The sequence below is a fragment of the Bos taurus genome, chromosome 4 (assembly GCF_002263795.3).
Source record: "Bos taurus isolate L1 Dominette 01449 registration number 42190680 breed Hereford chromosome 4, ARS-UCD2.0, whole genome shotgun sequence".
Taxonomy (NCBI): Eukaryota; Metazoa; Chordata; class Mammalia; order Artiodactyla; family Bovidae; genus Bos; species Bos taurus.
The window spans coordinates 31,551,440-31,576,978 of NC_037331.1; the positions used below are offsets into that span (position 1 = coordinate 31,551,440).

A 25,539-nucleotide genomic window follows, 5' to 3' on the forward strand; every position below is an offset into this window, starting at 1 on the left:
AGGTGGGGAGAGGGGAGACAGGCAGAAATACCTAACATTATTAGAGTGCAAGAAGCTCCCCTGAATCTGCCTCAAGGTAAATGGACCCCACTCTTAGGAAGAGGTTTGGGGCAGATGGTCGGTGGGTCAGCTTTGAGGCCCTAGCCGCGCGAGGCCGGGACAGCCGTCCGCCCCGCTCGCCCCAGGCCGCCGACAGGAGGCGCGCGAGGGCCTCAGGGTGCCGCTGGCTGGGAGGAGCGGGTGCTGGGCTGGGTCCCGGGCCGGGCGGGGCTCTAGGGCAACTTTTTGGTTGGTTGCCGCCGGGTGCTGATCGCCCAGGCCCCTTTTAAACTGGGTGTCTCCCTGTCTCTCTCCCCTTTCTGCCTCCGCGCGTGACTCGGTAAGTGGCTTTTCACCAGCTCGACGCTAAAGCCCTCCGCGTGGCCCGAGGTTCTCTCCAGTGGCACTTACCAGGAGCGCCCCTCCTGTCCGCGCGTCCGCCCCATGTGGGCGGCTAGGGCTCATGTTAGACCTCAGCTCTGCTCCCCCTCAGAGAGGCCTCCCAGGCCCCACGGGAGCCGCTGTGAGAGCTCTTCTGCGGCGAGGACATCCTCAGGGTACCGGGGACCCTTCCTCCCCAGAAATAACGCTCTTGGCGCCTAAGGTCCCTCTTTCCCCCAGGGGTCGAGGCGCCCGTCACTTGTGCCTGGGACCCCGATGCTCAAGGGATCCGGGCCACATGGAGCTTCAAGCTCCTTTTGCAATAAAAAGAGAAAAAACAAACGACTCTTGGAGGAGCCGACCCGGGGCGGAGGCGCAGAGCCCTGGACGGTGTGCGAGTTGAGACGCACGCGGGGCCCCCGCCGGGGGCTCTGAGGACTCTGACAAGGTCTATTTAGGAAGCGGATGAGATCATGGGCCTGAAACACTTTAGCCTTCAAGGCAGAGCAGTGTTAATTCCGGTATTAGCAAGTAACGGAGGTAATTTCGCCCACACAGGCATTCCCCCTCCGCAAATGCCTCTCAGTTGCCACTTCGCTCTGTGGTTGGGCTCTTTAAAAGGTCTACGTGACTCTTGTGGGAGCGGTTAACTACTGTGAGCCTTGATGAGGGAGCAGTTTTTCTCCCCCACATTCCCTTTTCAGCATTGACAGTGCGTTATGCAGCATAGGACCCTCTTTCCTAACGTGTGTGGGTCTCATGAGCGGGAGGCCCGTCATCGTTTTCTGGCCTGAGAAGAAGTCGGAACCTTTGGGGTTCTGACTTGTGTTCGCCAAGATAAACAGGAAAAGTGGCCCTAGAGAAAGTTTGTCTCGAGGAAGCGTTTCCAAGTTCCACTCTGGTCCTCAGCATTAGAGGGCATTTTAAGTGTTTTACCGGTATACATTCCTATCGAAAGCGTTACTCCCCGGATTTAATAAAATTTGTAAAGATCTCAATTTATAAGCTGACTGATGAAGGAATCGTTATCACTGGTACCGCTTAGTGATCTCTTGAAATGGGAGGCTTGTGGGATGTTTACATGTTTGCCTCAGTGGTGAAAGACCTTTTTACTGATCAGAAAGTATCTGATTTTACTGATGCGAGCTGTGTCCTAAGCACGGCGCCCCCCCCCCCCCCCGCTTTTTTTTTTTTTCAACAATTCGCTTTAGGAGAGGGACATGGCTGAGAGCCAGTGTCTATTTAAAGACTGTGGGAAGTGAGCAAGTGTTGACAGGACTGTTCTCAATTCGATGGCCTCCGCCTCCGCCTCTGTACACTAGTTTCATGCTTCCTTTGCTTTTTTTTTTTAATGTGAAGAGTTTGTTTCCATCTTTCATAGGCAGATACTGTTACCAGTAATGTTTATAGTTTTTCCCCAAGTTGATATTGTTCCATGCTAGTGTAACAAGGAGATAAAGTTAGAAAGATGGTGACTGCTGACATTCTATAAAATGGAGACGCCCAGGGTGTCTCCTGGCTGGGAATTTCAGGAGATTCCCAGTGTCAGGAAATTAGGAAAATATTGCTGTTTTACAGGAATTCTACTCAGTTAGCTCTTTAGTCAACAAAGGTAAATAGCCCAATAAGATACTCTTTACCAAAAAGAGAAAAAAAAAAAAGACACAAAATGCCCAAAACAATATTGTAATTATCCTCCAATTAAAATAAATAATTTTTAAAAACTTAGTGATATTTTTAACATTGTTTTTCTCTCTTTCCTACCAGGCTGACAAGATGCTGACAAGCTTAAGGTATGGACCTAATGGAGAAAATCTGGCCTGAGTTATTAGTTGGATAGAATTCTTGGCCAAGGATGAGAACCCTAATCTGATTGGATACCCTCTGCTCTGATGGGTTAAAGGATTTACCTGAGGCCAATTTGATGGGCAGGAATGTATTAAGTGCAATCACATCCTCCCCCTTTAAACATTATGTTTTAAATAAAATGGGGGGGGGGGGCTCTAGTAAATAAATAACATTTTATTATGCCAAGAAAAATGTTATTTTACAAAAGTATTTTTAAGTGATTGGCATCTAATCTTTAAAGATGTTTATCTTTGGCAATGAGTTAATTTTTTTTTTTTAATGTCAGAATATTGCTATGCCTGATTTGACAATATGTAGTTCATTGGGGAATTCATTTTCCTTACCTGCACTGCTTTTATAAACATGGTTTAGTCACTATATTTTCTTAAATCTAATTTAGTAATTGCTGCTCTAATTACCTACTGTGATACTTCTCTTACAGGGCTGGTGCTTGAAAGAAGCTTTTCCAGGAGATAAGGTGTATTTGAACATGTGATGATTGATATATACAGAATAGAGTTTTTTGCTATTTGTCCTTTTCATGGTGGTAGCAGGGGTGAATTTTAGGAAAAAACTGCCAAGTATCTGTAAAAATATATATCTGCCCTGTAGAGAATTTTTGGCAGAATTCACTTCCATTATTTAAAACAGTTTTTCTGCCATCCAGCCTGAATCTTGACACAGTAGCTAGACTAGCTATTCTACAACTATCTTAAAAGAGAATTTGGTTAGCTGCTTTAATTTACAAAGGTTATTTTTAAATCCCATTCTTTTGACTATGCTAAACCTCTGGGTTTTGTGCTTGCAGTTTTGTTTATCATTTTGATGGTTAAATTTGACCCATTGTATACAGGACAGATAAGTGGAGGAGTTTGTTGCATAGCATTTTGAGGGTAGGGCCTGAGGAACTGTTCTACACTTTGATTATAGTGGTAATTACATCTGTCAGAAATTTGGAGTGAGTTTTACTGAATGTAAATTCAATTTCAATAAATATGACTTAAAAACTTTCCCTTTCTGGCATCTTAAATGAGATTTCCAATGAAATCTGTGGGAAGACTTGGGTCAGTGATAAAACAGCTGAGAATAAAGTGGGCAAAAACATCAAAATCACCTTGGGATCATGTAAGTGTGTAAATGCTTGAGAAATAGTCAAAGGATGTGTTACCTTACCCATCAAGGATATACAAGTTTTCTTTATAGATGTTTCAGACAACAGCTTTTGGCAGGTTGTGTGTGAGTGGTATGACACTTCCCTGTCTCTTGACAATGTATACTAGTAGCCACATCGTAGCAGAAAATGAAGTGTGAAAATTACACAACAAAATTTAGAATGGCTTTGGCAGATTCTGGCTAAACCAGGGAATTAAGTGAGGCGTGAGTGAAAGTTGCTCAGTCTGACTCTGCGACCCCATGGACTGTATAGCCTGCCAGGCTCCTCTGTCCAGGGAATTCTCCATGCTAGAATATTGGAGCTGTTCCCCTGGGATCTTCCAAACCCAGGTCTCCCACATTGCAGGCAGATTTTTTACCAGCCGAGCCACCAGGGAGAATGCTGAATAACTGGGTTAATGGCTAAGCTTGGTGCATAAGTTATGTGGATACTTTCCATGGGGATGTGCAAGGGTTCTTTTGAAAAGGGATGGGCCAGTTCATTCCTGTGGATAACAGGTCTAGCCACAGCCTGTTGAGCCCTACTCACCGTGATCAGGAACCCTGGCAGCTGTGTTGTGCCATCTTGCCTGTAGGAGGAAGTGGGGCTTTCAGGTGCCTTCTTGTGCCTCCAGGGATGATGCATAATCGCTCCATCTCCCCCAACCCGTTTCCCTGTACCCTGACAATGGAGCGTTCCAATACCTTTAAGTAAAATCTAGGACCACCAAAGTGAGTTGCAGCCAGTTCAGCAGTCAGCTTGCCCTCCTTGGCATCATACATGCCTACATGTTGCGCTAAAAGCAAGAGTGACTAAGCATGACTAAAACTACCAGGCCCTGAAGAGCAGCAGATCTGGAGCTGAAATGTTTTCAGAGGACTTGTTATTCCAAGGGAGGAGCTTTGGGCATGAAGAGAATCTTTATATCTTTTATACCCAAACCACGTTCCCGGAATGATCTGGGGGTGGCTTATAAACAAATTGGGGGCTTTCCTGGTGGCTCAGACAGTAAGAATCCACCTGCAATGTGGGAGACATGGTTTCAATCCCTTGGCTGGGAAGATCGCCTGGATTGGACATGACTAAACAAATAGCAACATGATAATTAGAGGGGAGAACTGGTGCTGAATTTCCAATACTTTGGACACCTCATGCAAAGAGCCAACTCATTGGAAAAGATCCTGATGCTGGGAAAGACTGAGGGCAAGAGAAAGGATGAGGATGAGATGGTTGGATGGCATCATTAACTCAATGGACATGAGCTTGAGCAAACTCTGGGAGATAGTGAAGGACAGGGAAGCCTGGAGTGCTGCAGTTCATGGGGTCTCAAAGAGTCAGATGAGACATAGCAACTGAAATACAAAAGCTCAGCAACTAGAGTGCAGGATATAAAACCAAGCCACTAGACCTGATGCTTTAAGGCTCCCACCAGTATGACTGAGCTTCCTAGGAGTCAGGAAATCCAGTTGGCAAATCGGTCATTTTGCACCTGAATGTAAATTTTAAATGGACAAGGTGGAGGAGGCAGGGTTATTTGTATTCTAGGCTCCCTGGAACCCAAATAAGATTCTCATTTCTCCCTCATGATATGAAATAGAATAGAGAAAGTGGATAACTAAATGGGGATCTAGAGATAGTAAAGAATGATAAGATCAGTCAGCCAGTGACCCCTGTGAGCCAAAGTTGGGGATGAAACCTCAAGAGGAAAGCCATGTTGAGACTGAATAAGTAAACAGATGTGTATGGAAAACTTATTTTAATTTTTTACTCATAAAAATTGCCTTTCCAAAATTTTCCTTGTGTTTGTAAACTGAAAAGTTTATAAACTGATTCTGGTATTTTATAAAATTCTCTGACTTGGGACTGTGCAACCACAGCTAGCAAGCCCCCTGGTGGAGTTTATCTGTACTGCAAAGGCCAAGTATCTTAAGGTACCCTCCACAGTTGCCATCTGCATTTCTGGAATAGCTCCACATCAATCTGGTTCAGTTCAGTTCAGTCATGAGATAAAACCTAGTTAATTCAGGATGATGTAGGTCACCATGATTTGTTTCTGGGAATGTTGTAGTTGATGGAATGATTTTCCAGTTGGGCAAATGCTCTGACATGTTACTCCCACTATCTATGGCAGAATAGAGCCCATTGTATTATTTACAGGCCTTCTGTACTGGAGAAAAATGTGGAACTTTGAGAATTATCATAGAGTTCAAACTACTCCAGTACAGTAGCCACTAGCTACATGTGGCTATTGAACACTTGACATGTGGCTAGTGCAAATAGGTAATAAGCTGAGGTATAAAAAACATAAGCTTTGGAAGAATTATTTTTAAAAGTACATTTACAACCTTTTGTATTTTTTAGATTCCACTGATACAGAAAACAAATTTGTGGTTACCAAAGGGGAGAAGGAAGTGGGGAGGGACAAACTAGGGGTATGGGATTAACACATACAAGTTGCTATAGTACATAAAATAGATAAGCAATAAGGATATACCCACTATCTTGTAATAACTTTCTTGTAATCTGCAAAAATACTGACTCACTATGTTGTACACCTGGAACTAACACAATACTATATTATAATAGTAATACTATAATACACAATACTTAATAATACTTAATACACAATACTATAAAAAAGCAAAATGGCTGTCTGGGGAGGCCTTACAAATAGCTGTGAAAAGAAGAGAAGCGAAAAGCAAAAGAGAAAAAGAACTATATAAGCATCTGAATGCAGAGTTCCAAAGAATAGCAAGAAGAGATAAGAAAGCCTTCCTCAGCAATCAATGCAAAGAAATAGAGGAAAACAACAGAATGGGAAGGACTAGAGATCTCTTCAAGAAAATTAGAGATACCAAGGGAACATTTCATGCAAAGATGGGCTCAATAAAGGACAGAAATGGTAGGGACCCAACAGAAGCAGAAGATGTTAAGAGGTGGCAAGAATACACAGAAGAACTGTACAAAAAAGATCTTCACAACCCAGATAATCACGATGGTGTGATCACTCACCTAGAGCCAAACATCCTGGAATGTGAAGTCAAGTGGGCCTTAGAAAGCATCACTACGAACAAAGCTAGTGGAGGTGATGGAATTCCAGTTGAGCTATTCCAAATCCTGAAAGATGATGCTGTGAAAGTGCTGCACTCAATATACCAGCACATTTGGAAAACTCAGCAGTGGCCACAGGACTGGAAAAGGTCAGTTTTCATTCCAAGCCCAAAGAAAGGCAATGCCAAAGAATGCTCAAACTACCACACAATTGCACTCATCTCACATGCTAGTAAAGTAATGCTCAAAATTCTCCAAGCCAGGCTTCAGCAATACGTGAACCGTGAACTTCCTGACATTCAAGCTGGTTTTAGAAAAGGCAGAGGAACCAGAGATCAAATTGCCAACATCCTCTGGATCATGGAAAAAGCAAGAGAGTTCCAGAAAAACATCTATTTCTGCTTTATTGACTATGCCAAAGCCTTTGACTGTGTGGATCACAATAAACTGGAAAATTCTGAAAGAGATGGGAATACCAGAACACCTGACCTGCCTCTTGAGAAATCTGTATGCAGGTCAGGAAGCAACAGTTAGAACTGGACATGGAAAAACAGACTGGTTCCAAATAGGAAAAGGAGTACGTCAAGGCTGTATATTGTCACCCTGCTTATTTAAGTTATATGCAGAGTACATCATGGGAAATGCTGGGCTGGAAGAAGCACAAGCTGGAATCAAGATTGCCGAGAGAAATATCAATAACCTCAGATATGTAGATGACACCACCCTTATGGCAGAAAGTAAAGAGGAACTAAAAAGCCTCTTGATGAAAGTGAAAGAGGAGAGTAAAAAAGATGGCTTAAAGCTCAACATTCAGAAAACGAAGATCATGGCATCTGGTCCCATCACTTCATGGGAAGTAGATGGGGAAACAGTGGAAACAGTGTCAGACTTTATTTTTCTGGGCTCCAAAATCCCTGTAGATGGTGATTGCAGCCATGAAATTAAAAGATGCTTACTCCTTGGAAGGAAAGTTATGACCAACCTAGATAGCATATTCAAAAGCAGAGACATTACTTTGCCAACAAAGGTCCATCTAGTCAAGACTATGGTTTTTCCAGTGGTCATGTATGGATGTGAGAGTTGGACTGTCAAGAAAGCTGAGCACCAAAGAATTGATGCTTTTGAACTGGTGTTGGAGAAGACTCTTGAGAGTCCCTTGGCCTGCAAGGAGATCCAACCAGTCCATTCTGAAGGAGATCAGTCCTGGGTGTTCCTTGGAAGGACTGATGCTAAAGCTGAAACTCCAGTACTTTGGCCACTTCATGTGGAGAGTTGACTCATTGGAAAAGACTCTGATGCTGGGAGGGATTGAGGGCAGGAGGAGGAGGGGACGACAGAGGATGAGATGGTTGGATGGCATCACCAACTCGATGGACATGAGTTTGGGTGAACTCCGGGAGTTGGTGATGGACAGGGAGGCCTGGCGTGCTGCAGTTCATGGGGTTGCAAAGTCAGACACGACTGAGCAACTGAACTAAACTGAACTGATAATACACTTAATACTATAATACACAATACCATAAATCAACTATACATCAATAAAAAATATAAAATCTTAATTTTATATTGATTACAAGTTAAATGATAGTATTTTGGAAATATTAAAATTATATATAAATGTGACTTGCATTATATTTCTGTTAGGCAGTACTGATCTAAAACATGAAATATTCATGGAAACATGAAGATAGTGGCCCCCTAATCCAAGAGAGAGATGTTGGTGTCCTACTACACAGGGAGGGCCTGGAGGACAAGCAAAAGTAAAATTAAGTAATTCTGGACGTAAAATGCAGAGTTCACAGGTAAGAAGACAATTTTCAAGGACAGGAGGTGCAGGTGTGGGGAGCCAGTGGTACAGACTTGACATAAATTATACACTCAAGCTGCTAGCGCTTCTGGAGCTTTTAAATAAAAGACCAGAATGGATTCATTAAATACTTGTTCGGAGACTCCCCTGTGCAAGTACTTGTATTCACTAGGATAATCAAAGGTCAGGGGACAGGATGTACTATATCCCCTCAAAACACAGCCTCCTTAGTGAAGAATCCGTGTGAAGAGTGCTTCTGGTTTCCTGACCCAGTTGGTTGCATCTGTGTGTGTAGGAACATGGTCTTTCAGGTTTTTCGTGGAAGGAGAAAAATTACGGGAGGTGGCACCTTAAATAGTACCAGAACTTACGTACAGTATAATTTTTCAAAATACCATATGTTAAGCAAAATATTCACGAAATTTTCTCTGTGCCATGTTTTCACTCAACTCAGCTCTAAGAAGCAGGTCTGTGTAAAATCCCTTTTTGTAATTTTCTTATTAATGGATGAATTTTAGCCATTTTGTCTTTTAACAATAGGTGGACATTTTTTCCTTTAGTTTTCTTGTTTGCCTTAAGCAGTGATTCTTAAGAGGGGCTTTGGGGGTGGGGGGACTCTTTGACCCTCCTTGGGGACATTTGGTCATGTCTGAAGACATCTGTGATTCTCACAAGTGGGTAGGCAGGGCCTGCTCCCGGCATCTAGTGTGGTGTGGAGGCCAACATCTCTACTGGGCAGAGGCTGAAAAACCCTGTCTTAGAAAATATTCCCAACAGCATGAGCCTCTAAGGTACTGAGTGTGCTGCACGCTACTCCCCAAATTCTCCTCCCTCCTCCAAAGGTTCTCTGTACCTTGAGGCCAGAGGGGCCTGCATTGCCAGCTTCATTGTTCTCACTTCTAAGTGAATTTTCATTTCATAGTATTTACAAAATAGCAATTTGTTATTTTAAGCAAAGAACTATTGGGATTTTCTTCTAGGTTCCCCAAAATTAGTTTGAGTGTTGACTGTTATAAGCATCCAGAAACTCGACAATTGCTCATCACAAACTAGTGGTTTTCTTAATCAGAGTTAACTGGTCAAACTGGATGTTTCAGCTTGATCACTGAGACAAAGCTTACCCAAGTCAGCTGAGGGACCATCAGATTCCTGGCCTGGACCTAGACTCCAGAAACCACCCAAAGGTTGTTACCATGATCTACTTCAACAAATAGCTTCAGTCCTTACAAAAGAACATTCACAAACCAGCTGTGGAACAAAAACTCAAGGAACTGAGACCAAACATCATTGATCATGATCCAGCTCCAATTTTAACCGAAGATCCTGCCTAATTTTAGAACCAAAAGAACAACAAAGACCTGAAAACACTGAATTATGCTGGGAAAATTAAAACAAGCCCCTCTGAGTTGGCTGGAGTGGAATCTGAGTTGTTAATGGCTGTGCCACCAGTCAGACCCCTTTCAAACTCTGGGAAGTCACTGTCACCCCAAAATGCATTTAAAGCAGTTGATGCTGTTGGCAGAGGTGATGGATGACATAATTGCTCTCAAATGTAGCAGTGGAACAAGATAGGCATCCACAGCAACTCGGGGAAGTCACTGGAAACAGTGAGATTTGGGGCCAGTATTAGTGGGGCTCTGCCTACCTCTCAGGTTGAAGTGCCCTTCCTTGCTGTCTTCTGAGAATGGGCATTTGTAATCATACACTTTCTTGCATAAAAATATATAGCACATGGCCTGTGGTTACAGGCTAGCATGCCAAACTTCTGCGGCCCCAGGGCCAGCATGACCAGGATGAAGTGGATGAGGTCCCTGAGGTCGTTCAGGGAGCACTGTATGCCGTTCACAGCGCTTCGCTCTGCTTCCAGAATGATCTGAAGAAGCTGGATTACGGTGATGTCAAAGGACCAAAGGCCTACAGGGCAGCGATGTTAGGGGAGAAGAAATGGAAAGAAATATCAGACACTTCAGTGAGAATTCCAGCTGTAGCACTGACTTGCATGGTCAGGTTGGATAAATGAAGCTTTCGGTGGCTGTTTCCTCCTCTGTGAGATGGGAATCTCAAGATCCCATCTCAGTGGAGGATTACATGAGACAATACTATGATGTGTACACTATCATGCCTGGTATGGTAATTACAATCAATAATTTGTCGTAGGATAAATTATATTTTTGAATCACCATCACCACCAGTATCACTGGGTAGCAATATAATTTCATTTTGGATGTATTTATTTACGTCTCCATTTCACGCCCCAAACAGAACAAAGAACCAAGTCTGGGCTTCACATTCAGCTCCAATTCCATGCTTTTCCCCTTCCCTCCTGGTTTGTCAGAGGAGAAATTAGCTTCCTCTCCCCTCCCTACCTTCAACCACATTTGTTGTGATTGGCTATCCACTCCAACATTCTTGCCTGGAGAATCCCATGGACTGAAGCTACAGTCCAGGGGGTCACAAAGAGTCGGACACAACTGAGTGACTAACCCTTTCAGTAGTCATTAAGTCATGTCCGACTCTTCCGACCGTTTGATTATACTTGGAAAGCAGGCTCAGGACCTGCCATGCAGGCACCAAATAAGTGAGAAACCAGGTGGCAATGCTGTCCTTGAGTGACAGTCCTGGAGGCTCCGGCGCCTGCTCCAGATTCTGCCAACAGCCACTTTCCTGGATTCTCCCTGAAATCCAGCTCTGGCCCTGCACAGGCGTCTTGTTTGCCTTGTCCTGATCTCTGGACTCAGCCCTGAGCTCAAGAATAATTTGGATTGAACATGCTGTGTCCTCCAGTATCTGTCACTGAAGAGCACTGGCCAGGCCTTCTGTCCTCATAGGCTGCCCTTGTCACCATGCGGCGGCTCTCTCCTGGGACTCTGGCCCGGGCTCCCCCTCCTTCCGGGCCATCCCAACCACTCGGCACACAACCTCGAAGCCCCAGAGCTTGGCCTGCCAAAGGACTCGGACCTGGAGCTCACCTGTAAACTGGCACGTGGCCCCTAAGACCCGGTGCTGACAGGTTGGAGATATTTATAAAATGCTGCAGCCGCACAAGGTGAGAGCTGATTCTGCACTGACAGAACTGTTTGTAAACTGAGGACAGAAAGAATCGTGGCTCTTAGATTTTAGAAAGCAAAGGGACTGTGGAGCAATGTGTCAAATCATGCTGTAGCCAAAGTTCTGTAACTTAGTTTCCACCCGGAATGGAAACAAGTATTTGCTGAGCAGATGCCTACGGTGCACTCTGTGCCTGGGGATTCATGGTGGACAGCCAGGCGGCCACAGGCCACTGGTCCCATGACCAAGACAGCCACCAGGCCTGGCCACGCTAAACACGCTAACCAGGGCTCGACACTATATCCTTTGGGGCACTGGTGCTTTTACCATGTGCAGTTTTGACCACGCCGCCAGCCCTGAGGTTGTTTGCAATTCTGCTGGGAATACAAGTGAGTGCCATTTGCTGGTGGTGGCCATGCATGTGGGAGTCATCCAGTATCTTGGCTCTCCATCTCACTGCCCAGCCCGCTCTCTGCACTTACACAACAGTGCTCGTGAACGCACCACAGTCACAGCCAAAATATACAAATGATGATGACGACTGAAGACGAGAGTTAATATTCATTTTCAGTAAATAGCTCTGATACCTGTGAAGGTTCTGCACTAAGCACATCCCCTGCAGGAATTGTTTCAAGGCATCCTCAGCATTTCCCTGATAGGAAGATACTATCATTACTATCCCATCTTACAGATAAGGAAACAGGGGCATAGGGAGCTTAGGTAACATGTCAACATCCTTGGGCAGCCTGGCTCCACATCCTGAGCTGGCTCCCTCATGAGTATCAAGCATGTTCTGGTGTTTCTGGTATCCTTATCAAGAGTCAACAAGAAGAACTGCTATTGCCATGGAGAAAAACCCCAAGTTCCTCTCAGGCTCCTCTAGATTGTAGGCATTGCCAACAAAATTCCACATTCTCTAAACGTGATGTTTCTTTTGTCAGGAAGAGTCGTTTGGACTTCTTTTTCCCTTTAGAACTAGTTTATTCTCATAATATAATGTGAATTGCGTAATCTTAAATTGCCAACCCGCATTCAATCATTTGTTCAATCAAAGACTGGGAAATACAAACCAAATAGCCTAATAAAAGGTAACTCACCCATCAGGTCCTTCACTTAAAATATTTTAGAGGTTAGGTCATCTCCAGATGAAAGGACAGGTTTCTAAATCATCTATTTGGAATTAGGAACGATTCCTTTCTCAAATATGCACATCACGTCAGAGGAATGCAGTTCCCAGGCGAGCCCATGGCTTTATAAACCCTGGAACTAGATCTACAAACCTCTCATTTTCGCTCTCCCCATATCCCCAAGATTCTGTGGACCAAGACATGACAGAAATCAGGAAACCCGAACCCCATGCCCCCACCCCACTGTGGCTGGCCTCGGAGGTTAGGAGGGGAAGCTCTGAGCCACAGGAAGGCCGGGGGCCTTGCTGAAGCCCAGCGCCAGCTGAGATTCACAGCAGAAGCAGGCTGGGAGATGCTGAGTAAAGGAGGAAGTCAGCTTTCGATCCTTCCACCACCCACCAGGACCCTCCATTCCATCACTTTGGCCCTGGGGGTGGAGGATTACCTGGCTTAGAGCTGTGGCCTCAGGGAGGAGTTCTGGAAACGATGACTGTGGATTGGGGATAGGGGTCAGGGATTGGGCACAAAAGTGATGCTCCCTGGGTGGAAACTGGATTACAGGCAGTTCATGTCTAAGAACAAAGTCCAGACTCCTTGCAGGTTGAGCGTCTGCAGGTTGAATCACTCAGGGCCAACAGGCTGTTAACCCCATCACTGCTGATACCCAACATGTCACTGATGAATTCATCCGGCATAAAATGACCAAAACTTTTTTAAACACCCTTACCAAACACCCTTACCAAATCATTAATGTCCTCATTGCCAGGGGTGAATGACATATGGTTGGTGACAGAGCTCTGAGACCAAGTTCTCAGGGTGACAAGCTTGTAGATGCTCAGTCAGGCACCTTGTCTCTGGGACAGGATTTCCCTCCTCTTCCCCAGGCAACTAAAGATAACTTTGGCCTCACCAAGCTGTCTTCTTTCCCCTCTCCCCATCCCAGTTCCACAGAGAAAAGATCCAGGTCAAAATACTCCTTCAGTGTAGATGCCATCTGAAGCATTTACATGCTTGAAAGTGAAAGTGTTAATTGCTCAATTGTGTCCGACTCTTTGCAACCCCATGGACTGCAGCCCACCAGGCTCCTGTGTCCATGGAATTTTTCAGGAAAAAATACTGAACTAGGTGACCATTCCCTTCTCCAGGGGATCTTCCTGACCCGTGGATTCAACCCCAGTCTTCTGCATTGCAGGCAGATTCTTTACCATCTGAGCTACACCCTGGAAATAACTATTTTCACTTTCCCAGATCTCCACATTTTCACATTTTGGCCTTTGCACAACTGTCCGCTTTGCCTGGAGCATTCTTCACTCTTCATGTCACCCACCTAGCTTGCCCTTCAGTTCAGTTCAGTTCAGTTGCTCAGTCATGTCTGACTCTGCAATCCCATGAATCACAGCACGCCAGGCCTCCCTGTCCATCACCAACTCCCGGAGTTCACTCAAACTCACGTCCATTGAGTCAGTGATGCCATCCAGCCATCTCATCCTCTGTTGATCCCTCCTCCTCCTGCCCCCAATCCCTCCCAGCATCAGAGTCTTCTCCAATGAATCAACTCTTCGCATGAGGTGGCCAAAGTACTGGAGTTTCAGCTTTAGCATCAGTCCTTCCAAAGAATACCCAGGGTTGATCTCCTTTAGAATGGACTGGTTGGATCTCCTTGCAAGGGGCCAAGGGACTCTCAAAAGTCTTTTCCAACACCACAGATCAAAAGCATCAATTCTTCAGCGCTCAGCTTTCTTCACAGTCCAACTCTCATATCCATACATGACCACTGGAAAAACCATAGCCTTGATTAGACAGACCTTTGTTGGCAAAGTAATGTCTCTGTTTTTGATTATGCTATCTAGGTTGGTCATAACTTTTCTTCCAAGGAGTAACCATCTTTTAATTTCATGGCTGCAATCACCATCTGCAGTGATTTTGGAGCCCAAAAAAATAAAGTCTGACACTGTTTCCACTGTTTCCCCATCTATTTCCCATGAAGTGATGGGACCAGATGCCATGATCTTTGTTTTCTGAATGTTGAGCTTTAAGCCAACTTTTTCACTTTCCTCTTTCACTTTCATCAAGAGGCTCTTTAGTTCCTCTTTACTTTCTGCCATAAAGGTGGTGTCATCTGCATATTGATATTTCTCCCGGCAATCTTTAAGCCAACTTTTTCACTTTCCTCTTTCACTTTCATCAAGAGGCTCTTTAGTTCCTCTTTACTTTCTGCCATAAAGGTGGTGTCATCTGCATATTGATATTTCTCCTGGCAATCTTGATTCCAGCTTGTGCTTCTTCCAGCCCAGCATTTCTCATGATGTACTCTGCATATAAGTTAAATAAGCAGGGTGACAATATACAGCCTTGATGTACTCCTTTTCCTATTTGGAACCAGTCTGTTGTTCCATGTCCAGTTCTAACTGGACATGGAACTTGCCCTTCAGGGATCTCTTAATTGTGTCTCCCTCTGGGAAGGCTTCCCCAGCCCCCAAGACCAGATTTGGTGTCTCTCCTATGTGTCTCCGATCCTCTGTCCTTTCCTAACACAGCTCCTGTCACATTGTGTTGTTGGCTGTTGCTACTTACTCATTCATTGGTCTCCCATGCAGACACTCAGTGGAGCTAAGACCTTGTCTGATAAAGCACTCTTGTATCCCCAGTGTCTAAGACGGCTCTTGTCATGTAATGGGTTCTTGGTGAATGAATGATGAAGACTTACAATGACACAGCGGTGAGTCCATGAAATGCTTCTACAATTACTTAGCAACATCACAGGCTGCAGAAAATCCTATGCCACACATGACCCACTGCTCACTGATTCTTGCCAGGATCACATTGAGAAAAGAAAGGTAATGGAGATGTAAGACAGGATGCTCAGGGTCCTGCCCTCATTCAAAGAGAACTGTGCTATTGGTCCAGTGACTGGAGGAACATTCTGGAAGGATAGGTTGGTTCATGTTTCTTTCAAAGGAATAAATACAGACCTGGTCTTTTAGCAACTCATGGTTTGAAGAAAAGTTTTTGCTTAATGGAAGTAAGAAAACAGCCAGATCAAAAGGACTTCCAGGAGCAAACACAGAAAATACACTGAGTGTCAGACAACCCATGTGGAACCAGCTAGATAGGATTCCCATGGTGACCAAGCCATAGTGTCTCCTGAGCCTGGGGAAGAGAACTGTGTCCGTCAGGCCAGATAAAGCAGAAAGGGCTGTGAAGATGCTAAGCAGAGAGCCTCCGATCCTTGGACATAGGTGGAGCCAGTGGTGATGCAGTCAAAGCCCAGCACCTTTATGCAGAGGAAAGCCAGGCCCAGGCCAGGCCAAGAAGACAGTCTGCCTGCAGTAGGCTTCCCACCCTCATGGCACATGCGCACCAGCCTCCACGTATTTTGAAGGCAGACAGAAAACTCTGAGACTGTGGCCTGTTGGCCTGCAAGGTTAGGCTTATAGTTCTTTGGCTTTTCCAAAGTTTTGGACTTGTCAGTGAATCCATCAGTGGTTTCCCAAGAGTCCATTTCACCTGAAATAAAATCCAAATAAGCTGCATGTCAGCACTTGCCCTGATGCCCTCAGCCCATCCCAACCTCATCTGCTGCTTTGTTGGACAATTCCTGGGGGCACTGATGGCTTCCTACCCCAAGTATTTGGGTGTCTTTAAATGAGAGTCTCTGTCCAGAAATAGCAACATGAGGGCAGGCTGCAAGTGTCCAGAAGTCAACACCCCTGGCAACAAGCCCTGATCAATGAGTGACAACACTTGGTGTTTCACTCCAGTTCCTTCGCCCTTGGTGGGATGATTTGGAGGTTTGTCCTGCACTGTCTCTCATAGGGCCCCAGGGAACAGACCCCTAATTTCCTGCAACACTAGTCCATACAGTAACATGTTCTTTATTGGCTTGTCTCCCTTCCTCGTCTCACATCCGATTCCTTCGCCACGCTTCCTGGGATCACCTTCCAAATAGATTACTTTTCACCTCAAATCCTTGTCTCCAGGATTGCACTGGAGAGAACCCAGACTAAGACATACAGTGAAGTCAGGAGGTGGATGCTGACCAGAGAGGGAAGACACAGGAGAGAGTAAAGAACAGAAGTGCACCAAGCTTGAGATGCAGCAACGAGCTCTTGGAAATAGTGGTAGATATTTCCTTTGAAGTTCTTTTCTGAAGAAGTAGATACTCATGAAAAGAGAATGACAAATACCTTTTTGTCTTCCAGGACAGAATAGGCAATGACTGCAAACAGATTTTTTAAATATGCAAGTATTTGTAAGACATAGCATAAATTAAACTCCAAAAAAGGATTAGAAGAGCCAAATAAGGCTACAAAGGAAGGAGAACAGGTTATGTGAGCTAAATCTGCTCTAGCTCAAGAGCTGTGGGAAGGGTGAATTTAGTCATAGAAAAAAATTTATTGCCATAGCAGGTTTTTTTTTTAAAGACAGCAATAACAACAATAATGAATAAAGCTGCTAACACTGACAAGTTCTACTATATGTGGAAGGAAATAGGGCTTTATGAGGACTGTCTTATCTAATCACATCCCTGCCATTAGTTCTGTTACTGTTATCCTATCTATCTACTTACTCCATTCATCCATCATGTAAATATGTATATCTATTTATCTATCTCTACAGATACTTATATTTCATCCATATAGTGAGATCTGGTGAGGTTTAATTGCAAAAGAACTTAAGAGGAAAGATAATTATAAGGAGTCCAGAAAGGGAAACTGACACCAGAAACAATCCCTGGGCTGTGTTGCCCTGGCAGATGGGCAACACTGTCAGTAGGCAGGTGTGGTTCTCGTCTTGAGAGAATGGGGTCATATTTAGTACTGGCAGGTTCCCTTTCCTGTCATCCTCATCCTAATGATAAACAATTTCTGATTTTAAAAACACTGCTGGTAGCAGGGATGGCCATTTTATCTATTGTCTTGACCAACAAATAGCCCATATTCCCTGACATAGTTGTCTCTCTAGCTTAGCATCATTAGGAAAGAGGCTTCTAAGTAAGATAGGGAGGAGTAATTTGCCCTAAGGACCATGAAATAGGTTTCTCAGGCTGTAAACTGCACATTCCCTGGGGGAGTGCTACTCACAGTGGCAACTCTCTGAATGGAATCACTGGAGTTGTTTAGTAGACAACCTGTGTAACTGTACATGGCAGACCACCTGCTCTCACCAATGAGATCAACCATATGAGCTGAATGACCAGCAGTTCCACTGGAGCCTTCTCCTTTCTCACAGTTTCCAGGCATATTTGCAGACAAAATATTGAGATTATAGTTAGAAACTAGCTCTGGAAAGGAGAAATAGAACATTGACATATAGGAAGGAAAAAAACCAAGAGCTGTCTCTGAGTTTGCATTACTTTGAATGTTTACAGCCTCTTGTTGCCTTTCTAGGAAATGCCCTCCTGTATTATTGCTGGGGTTTTACAGCCAATTGGGGAACTAGTTGAAAAACCCTGGACAGAAACTCAACAAGAAGTGAAACCAAATTCCATTTAAGAATGAAACCACACTGATCACATGAGATGCCCATGTCATCACCTGGTGCACGGAGAGGGAAGCAAATATACTGATGATCTGGTCCAGATGCCAGGCAGCTGCATTCATCCTTATAAGAGAGAGGAGACAAACAGTGCAACAGAGTGGATAGATCTCTCCTCCTGGTGAATTTAATGCTGTGTATTTACTAGAGTTGAGTGACATTTGGATTATAATCACATTGGGTGAGTGGCAGTGAAAACAGAAAACATCTCTTTTAGTCTGACTATAGATTAATCACAGGATTTTCAATCTGGAAAAGACCTTTGAGATCAGTTCTTCTGGAACTTGAACAATTAACCCATGAGTAAACTGAAAATTAAAGAAATTAGGTCACTTAGAACAAATTATTCTAACTCCTGTCTCAGTACTTTCTATCACATCCCACTATCGGAACAACAGTATTAATATCCATTTTTATGACTAAAATATTGACAGGGATGAGAGGGGAAGCACAGAGCACAAAGTACAGTGACAGCTCAATACTTATTCTGTGCCAGACACACAGTTCTAAGCCTTCTGTACATATTCATCTCACTTAATCTTCACAATGCCAAGGAGTCCACAGCATCTCCCTTTTATGAATTAGGAAATGGAGACATAAAGAAGTGAAATTATTTAAGGTCACAGAAAAGGTAAACAGTGGAGCTGAGATTCAAACCCAGGCAGTCTCACCCCAAAGTTTATTCTCTTAACTATTCTACCATCATTAAAGAACGTATTTGCAAGATGATTTTTAAAATTAGAATAAATTAAACAAACTTTAAATCTGAATCTATGGCCTTGCAGACGCAGCCACCCCGGAACCTCTCTTGCTGTCTAGCCATGGTCAACCCCACTGTGTTCTTCAACATCGCTGTCGACGGCGAGCCCTTGGGCCGCGTCTCTTTTGAGCTGTTTGCAGACAAAGTTCCAAAGACAGCAGAAAACGTTCATGCTCTGCGCACTGGAGAGAAAGGATTTGGTTATAAAGGTTCCTGCTTTCACAGAATAATCCCGGGATTTATGTGCCAGGGTGGTGACTCCACATGCCATAATGGTACTGGTGGCAAGTCCATCTATGGCGAGAAATTTGATGATGAGAATTTCATTCTGAAGCATACAGGTCCTGGCATCTTGTCCACGGCAAATGCTGGCCCCAACACAAATGGTTCCCAGTTTTTCACCTGCACTGCCAAGACTGAGTGGTTGGACGGCAAGCATGTGGTCTTTGGCAAGGTAAAAGAGGGCATGGATGTTGTGGAAGCCATGGAGCGCTTTGGGTCCAGGAATGGCAAGACCAGCAAGAAGATCACCATTGCTGACTGTGGACAAATCTAATAAATTTGACTTGTGTTTTACTTAACCACCAGACCGTTCCTTCTGTAGCCCAGGAGAGCACCCCTTCACCCCCATCTGCTCGAAATATCCTATAATCTTTGTGCTCTTGCTACAGTTCTTTGGGTTCCATATTTTCCTTATCCCCCTTCAAGGTTAGCTGGATTGCAAAGTTAAATTTATGATTATGAAATAAAAACTAAACAATTAAAAAATAAATAAATAAATCTAAATCTATGCTTTATTTAGATTTCTTTAAAAACTAATTAACAGCAAGTAGGAAGATTTTCTTTACCCAAAGACAGGACACTTTCAATAGCATGTCACCCAGCTTTTAACCACACAGTTGTTTTATTTTGAGTGTTGTTATTTAAACCACAGCACATCCAAATAAGTGTAGTTTAGAAGAAAACATGATTATAAGGGGCTTCTACACTTTGTAAGAAGTACATTTTAATAGTGTCCTTTGTAATAGCTTCCTTTATCTTGGCTATCAACATTCAAGAACGTTTTCTAGCGAGAGTACCAATTGCACAAATACAGGGTAGGACAAGATCTCCAGCTTTAGGTTGGCAATTTGAATATCCCCTGAGGAAAATGATCCAAGTTTTATAAATGGAAGAAAAAATAAAGAAGATGCCAGATTCTTCAACTTAGCTATCTCTCCCTATCAGTGATTAGGTAATAATCAACAGTCACATTTGGGGATGAATTTTCTAAGTAAAGCAGAAGCATATCACTGACTAGAATTACGAAATCTTTCCACTGCTTCAAGATGCTTTTTATTGATAAAGAAATTTTAAGGAAATTTAAAAAGAGAAATCTTTCAATTCCCTTATTTTTCCAAGTCTAAAATGATCAAAGAACCTCTGTAATAATATATTCAGAGGTGTTTCTCTCCCAAAAGTACAGCCTATATATCCTTATGATAATAATGGTCTGATCCATTTCTTATGTGCTTTCTATGTACAGATATAGTGTTAAATGCTTTACAAATCCTGTATCTCACAGAAGCCTTCCCAAAACTGAACTGGTGGCAAGGTGTGTGTGTGTGGGGGGGGGGGGGTGTCGTAATTTCTCCCATTCTACAGACGAGGAAAATAAAGTCCAGAGAAGTTAAGTAATTTGCAGCTGGTAAGAGCTACAGCTAGTCTTAGCTGCATTCAAATCCAGTTTCTTTGACTTCAAACACCTTCTCTCTCTCTCTCTCTTTTTATTTTAATATTTATTTGTTTATTTGGCTGTGTCAGGTCTTAGTTGCAGCATGTGGGTTCAGCACATAGGCTTAGTAGCTCTTTGGCATGTGGGATCTTAGTTCCCCAACCAGGCATTGAACCCACATTCCCTGCATTGCAAGGTGGAATCTTAACCACTGGATCACCAGAGAAGTCCCAAAACACCTCTTCTTAAAGGCTACTCTACTGCCTCTCTCGAAGACCCAACTGTCTCATCAGTTGTGTTCACTAAGCCAGGACAACTTCTCAGCAGATTAGAGACCCGTGGTGATCCATTATGTCTTGATCCATTATGTCACCAGCCAGCTGGCCTCTGCTCACCTATGAGGCTCACAAACCATCCCTCTAAATGGTGATGGTCAGTACTGTGCTGGCTAGGTTCATCAAGGCTGCCAGGGTGGCCACAGCTGCAAAGTAGACCACCTACAGAAGGAAGAGAAAGGGAGTTTGGAACCCAAGAATGAACTGTCTTAGCTCATTGTAATTCATACAGTTATTTATCTGATAGCTTGAAGAACATCTAAATAAACCTGAAGACTTTTGAGAGAAAGCGTTTCAAGGCAGGTTTGAAGCCAAATGTTGCATTTATTCTAAGCATTTTCTTCTTCCACCCCAGTGGCACCAGATCCGGTGCTAATTTGTACCTTGCAGACAGACTCTGCTGTTCTATTGCCTTCATCCCTGGGGTATGTAGACTCTGATTCACAAATTAGGGGTGAGGAGAACACTAGTTAAAGTTTAGCTAGATCCCACATCAGTAGGCAGGGCCATCCAGTGATGACTCACCAAAGGGCATGCAGTCTCATCTGTGACTTTCACACTCATGGCACCAGGGGGAGACAGTGACACACTTGGGGTGAGCCAGCCATGCCACACTTGCTCCATCTCCCTTCTGTAGGAGAATACCAGCATCAGGACGACATAGCAGATGGGGACAGAGGCATTCTAAGTGAAGAGCAAGGTGTGAGCAACTGCAGAGAGAAGCGATATTTCCTCTTCATTTTAAGAGACAGGTTACAAATATATCATTGTTTAATGCAGAATAACTGCATTTGACCAAATCCCCATGCCAACCAGGGCTCTTATTTCCATCAGCTATCACAGGCTGAGTAGGAGGCAAGGAGCAGGCTTGTGTGCTCACTAAAGGCAAAGCCTTTACAACCAAAAGAAGGAAAGAAAAGAAAAAAGCTGGGCTTTTCAAATAAATGAAAACATGCTTTGAGAGAAAGATGACATGAAAAGCAGGATGTTCAATAAATCAAAGCTTAAATTTTTCTGATTTACTTAAAATTTACTGATATATCACTCTTCTGGATTTAATCATGACTCAAATTATCAATATGGCCTAAGGTCCAACAGTCCAAATTTTAAATAAGTTAACCTGTTCAATGCAATGGCTTCAGAGACTGCTTTATGAAGCCTCCTAGGTGGAATGAAAACAATCAGGCTGACTGGTAATCACAAGAATTGGAAAAATTTAGGAAATCCTATATTCTTCTTCAGTAAAAGAAGGTTAAAGATATATTAGAGGCAAAAGCTAAAAATAGATTGGCATTTGAACAAATAAGTCTCCAGATATTAGTTCCCAGTTCAGATAGATTACTTGGTACAAAAGATATCTTTTACATGCAGAAATTGTCTTTAATAAAAATAACATGACTATTATACACAGGTAATACCAGAGTATTAAAAAGAAAATATATTTTCAGGAATTTAATATTAAAAATCTGTGGTGGATAAAAAAATCTAAAAACCGTAATAAAATATTCTAAATATAGTACCAGGGAATGACAGGAAGCTGGATAACTCTTTTTCTAGCTCTTATAAGTTGTGCCCTATTGCTATTAAGTTCATATCTGTATTTTATTTTGCTAAACAAAAAATTCAAGTGCGGCCATAATTTACCATATAATTATTTATGTACTACCCTTTTATCCTTGGTTTCCTGTCAATCCAATCATTAAAACCCCAAATATTAATACAGATCCAGCACCACTAAGCCAAACACTGCTATTAGTAGAAGATGGTATCCATATAACTCTACCAGGAACACAGATATGGCAAAAGTGCCATATGTGGTCTCCCTGCAAGGCAGTATAAGCAAAATATGCTTTAATCATTGATCTAAAAGATGAAACAAAGTTAAAATCCAGAAAGATGCATTTCTCCCAAAGGACATGTATCGATATTATGCAGGATTTAAAACCTGAGTGTCCAAAATTATATTCTTATGCAGTACAGATATAACATTTTTAATGCAATACAGTTACACTTTAAAAAGCTGGATGTGCTAAGTGCATTCTAAGTAGCTTCAGTTGTGTCTGACTCTTTGGGACTCTATGGACTGCAGCCCACCAGGCTTCTCTGTCCATGAGATTCTCTAGCCAAGAATACTGGAGTGGGTTGTCCTACTCTTCTCCAGATCTTTCCAACCCAGGGATTGAACCCATATCTCTTACATCTCCTGCATTGGCAGGCGGGTTCTTTACCATTAGTGCCAACTGGTAAGCCAAAAAAGCAGGACAGAATATATTTTAAAATCTCAAAACACCAAAGAGCCAAGAAGCCCATGAGAAAATATCAAATGAATACTTGGAGAATTAGAATTCCAAGAATTAAGCCCAGGGGACACTGAGATATCTGCCGATTCAGAAGAAACAGCTGTGAAACAGAACTGCAGTTTTAGTGCCTTAGAAAGTCAGATGATGGAAGTCTATGCTCACCAAAAGACAAAGATAAAATAGTTCCTACTTTAAGCTGAGCTATAATTCTATCCTCAGGGTAAATTAGAGTAAACTAACCATTGCCTCAACTCTTAGTCCAGCTTTACTCCATCGGATGGTCTAAAAAACCTCAAGTCTTGAACTTGAGGCTTGAGATTCAAACCTCAAATTTAAACTGGTTCCAAGCTGGTCATGCCAATAGATTTCAGATATTTAAATTATCAGATACAGACTGCAAAACAATAATGCTTAATATATTTAATAAATGCAAAGTCTGACAATCTGAGCAAGGAATTGGAAACTATAAAAAGTGACAGAGGCAGTTTAAAAAGGAACTAAATACAAATTCTAGAACTGAAAAATATTGCAACAGAAAGTAAAAATTCAATCGATAAGTCCTATAGTAGATTACAACTAAAGAGCAATTAACTAACTACAGATATATCTGAAGAAAAACCCAATATAAAACACAGAAAGACAAATGCAGGGAAACATGGTAGGAATGAAAATGAAAAAGGAGAAAAAGAAATATAATGGATCAAACGGAAGACACAAAATAACATGGTAGGTTTAGCGTAACTATATCATGAGTTACCAGTAAGTACCAGTTCAGTTCAGTTCAGTTCAGTTGCTCAGTCGTGTCCGACTCTTTGCAACCCCATGAATCGAAGCACGCCAGGCCTCCCTGTCCATCACCAACTCCTGGAGTTCACTGAGACTCATGTCCATCGCATCAGTGATTCCAGTCAAGTGGGCCTTAGAAAGCATCACTACGAACAAAGCTATTGGAGGTGATGGAATTCTAGTTGAGCTATTTCAAATCCTGAAAGATGATGCTGTGAAAGTGCTGCACTCAATATGCCAGCACATTTGGAAAACTCAGCAGTGGCCACAGGACTGGAAAAGGTCAGTTTTCATTCCAAGCCCAAAGAAAGGCAATGCCAAAGAATGCTCAAACTACCGCACAATTGCACTCATCTCACATGCTAGTAAAGTAATGCTCAAAATTCTCCAAGCCAGGCTTCAGCAATACGTGAACCGTGAACTTCCTGACTTCCAAGCTGGTTTTAGAAAAGGCAGAGGAACCAGAGATCAAATTGCCAACATCCGCTGGATCATGGAAAAAGGAAGGGAGTTCCAGAAAAACATCTATTTCTGCTTTATTGACTATGCCAAAGCCTTTGACTGTGTGGATCACAATAAACTGGAAAATTCTGAAAGAGATGGGAATACCAGAACACCTGACCTGCCTCTTGAGAAACCTGTATGCAGGTCAGGAAGCAACAGTTAGAACTGGACACGGAACAACAGACCGGTTCCAAATAGGAAAAGGAGTACGTAAAGGTTGTATATTGTCACCCTGCTTATTTAACTTATACGCAGAGTACATCATGAGAAATGCTGGACTGGAAGAAATACAAGCCGGAATCAAGATTGCCAGGAGAAATATCTATAACCTCAGATATGCAGATGACACCACCCTTATAGCAGAAAGTGAAGAGGAACTAAAAAGCCTCTTGATGAAAGTGAAAGAGGAGAGTGAAAAAGTTGGCTTAAAGCTCAACATTCAGAAAACGAAGATCATGGCATCCGGTCCCATCACTTCATGGGAAATAGATGGGGAAACAGTGGAAACAGTGTCCGACTTTATTTTTTTGGGCTCCAAAATCACTGCAGATGGTGATTGCAGCCATGAAATGAAAAGACACTTACTCCTTGGAAGGAAAGTTATGACCAACCTAGACAGCATATTCGAAAGCAGAGACATTACTTTGCTAACAAAGGTCTGTCTAGTGAAGGCTATGGTTTTTCCTGTGGTCATGTATGGATGTGAGAGTTGGACTGTGAAGAAGGCTGAGCGCCGAAGAATGGATGCTTTTGAACTGTGGTGTTGGAGAAGACTCTTGAGAGTCCTTTGGACTGCAAGGAGATCCACCCTGGCCATTCTGAAGATCAGCCCTGGGATTTCTTTGGAAGGAAAGATGCTAAAGCTGAAACTCCAGTACTTTGGCCATCTCATGTGAAGAGTTGACTCATTGGAAAAGACTCTGATGCTGGGAGGGCTTGGGGGCAGGAGGAGAAGGGGACGACAGAGGATGAGATGGCTGGATGGCATCACTGACTTGATGGACGTGAGTCTGAGTGAGTCTAAATGTTCAAATTAAAGGATAAAGAGTGACAAATTGGATTTTATAATACAACTAAATGCTTCTTACAAGAGATACATTAAAACAAGAGAATAAGAAAGATTAAAGAAAAGGACATATAATAACATC

At 43.0% G+C, this 25,539-nt stretch overlaps 1 protein-coding gene, 1 long non-coding RNA gene and 1 other non-coding gene across 3 annotated transcripts; all 3 read left to right on the forward strand.

The window, feature by feature from the left end:
• The first annotated feature begins 353 nt into the window (after window positions 1-353).
• LOC100848985 (uncharacterized) lies at window positions 354-3,279 on the forward strand. Its single transcript, XR_139270.5, has 3 exons — window positions 354-379; window positions 2,188-2,213; window positions 2,711-3,279. It is a non-coding gene; the product is annotated as an uncharacterized lncRNA (long non-coding RNA).
• Window positions 2,267-2,339, forward strand: LOC112446503 (small nucleolar RNA SNORD93). The gene has a single exon (XR_003034513.1). It is a non-coding gene; the product is annotated as a small nucleolar RNA SNORD93 (small nucleolar RNA).
• A 14,883-nt stretch (window positions 3,280-18,162) lies between the features above and the next one.
• LOC613401 (peptidylprolyl isomerase A (cyclophilin A)-like) lies at window positions 18,163-19,333 on the forward strand. The gene has a single exon (XM_002686712.4). The coding sequence runs from the start codon at window positions 18,766-18,768 to the stop codon at window positions 19,306-19,308; it is 543 nt and encodes a 180-aa protein (XP_002686758.2). The 5' UTR covers window positions 18,163-18,765; the 3' UTR covers window positions 19,309-19,333.
• Window positions 19,334-25,539: the final 6,206 nt, after the last annotated feature.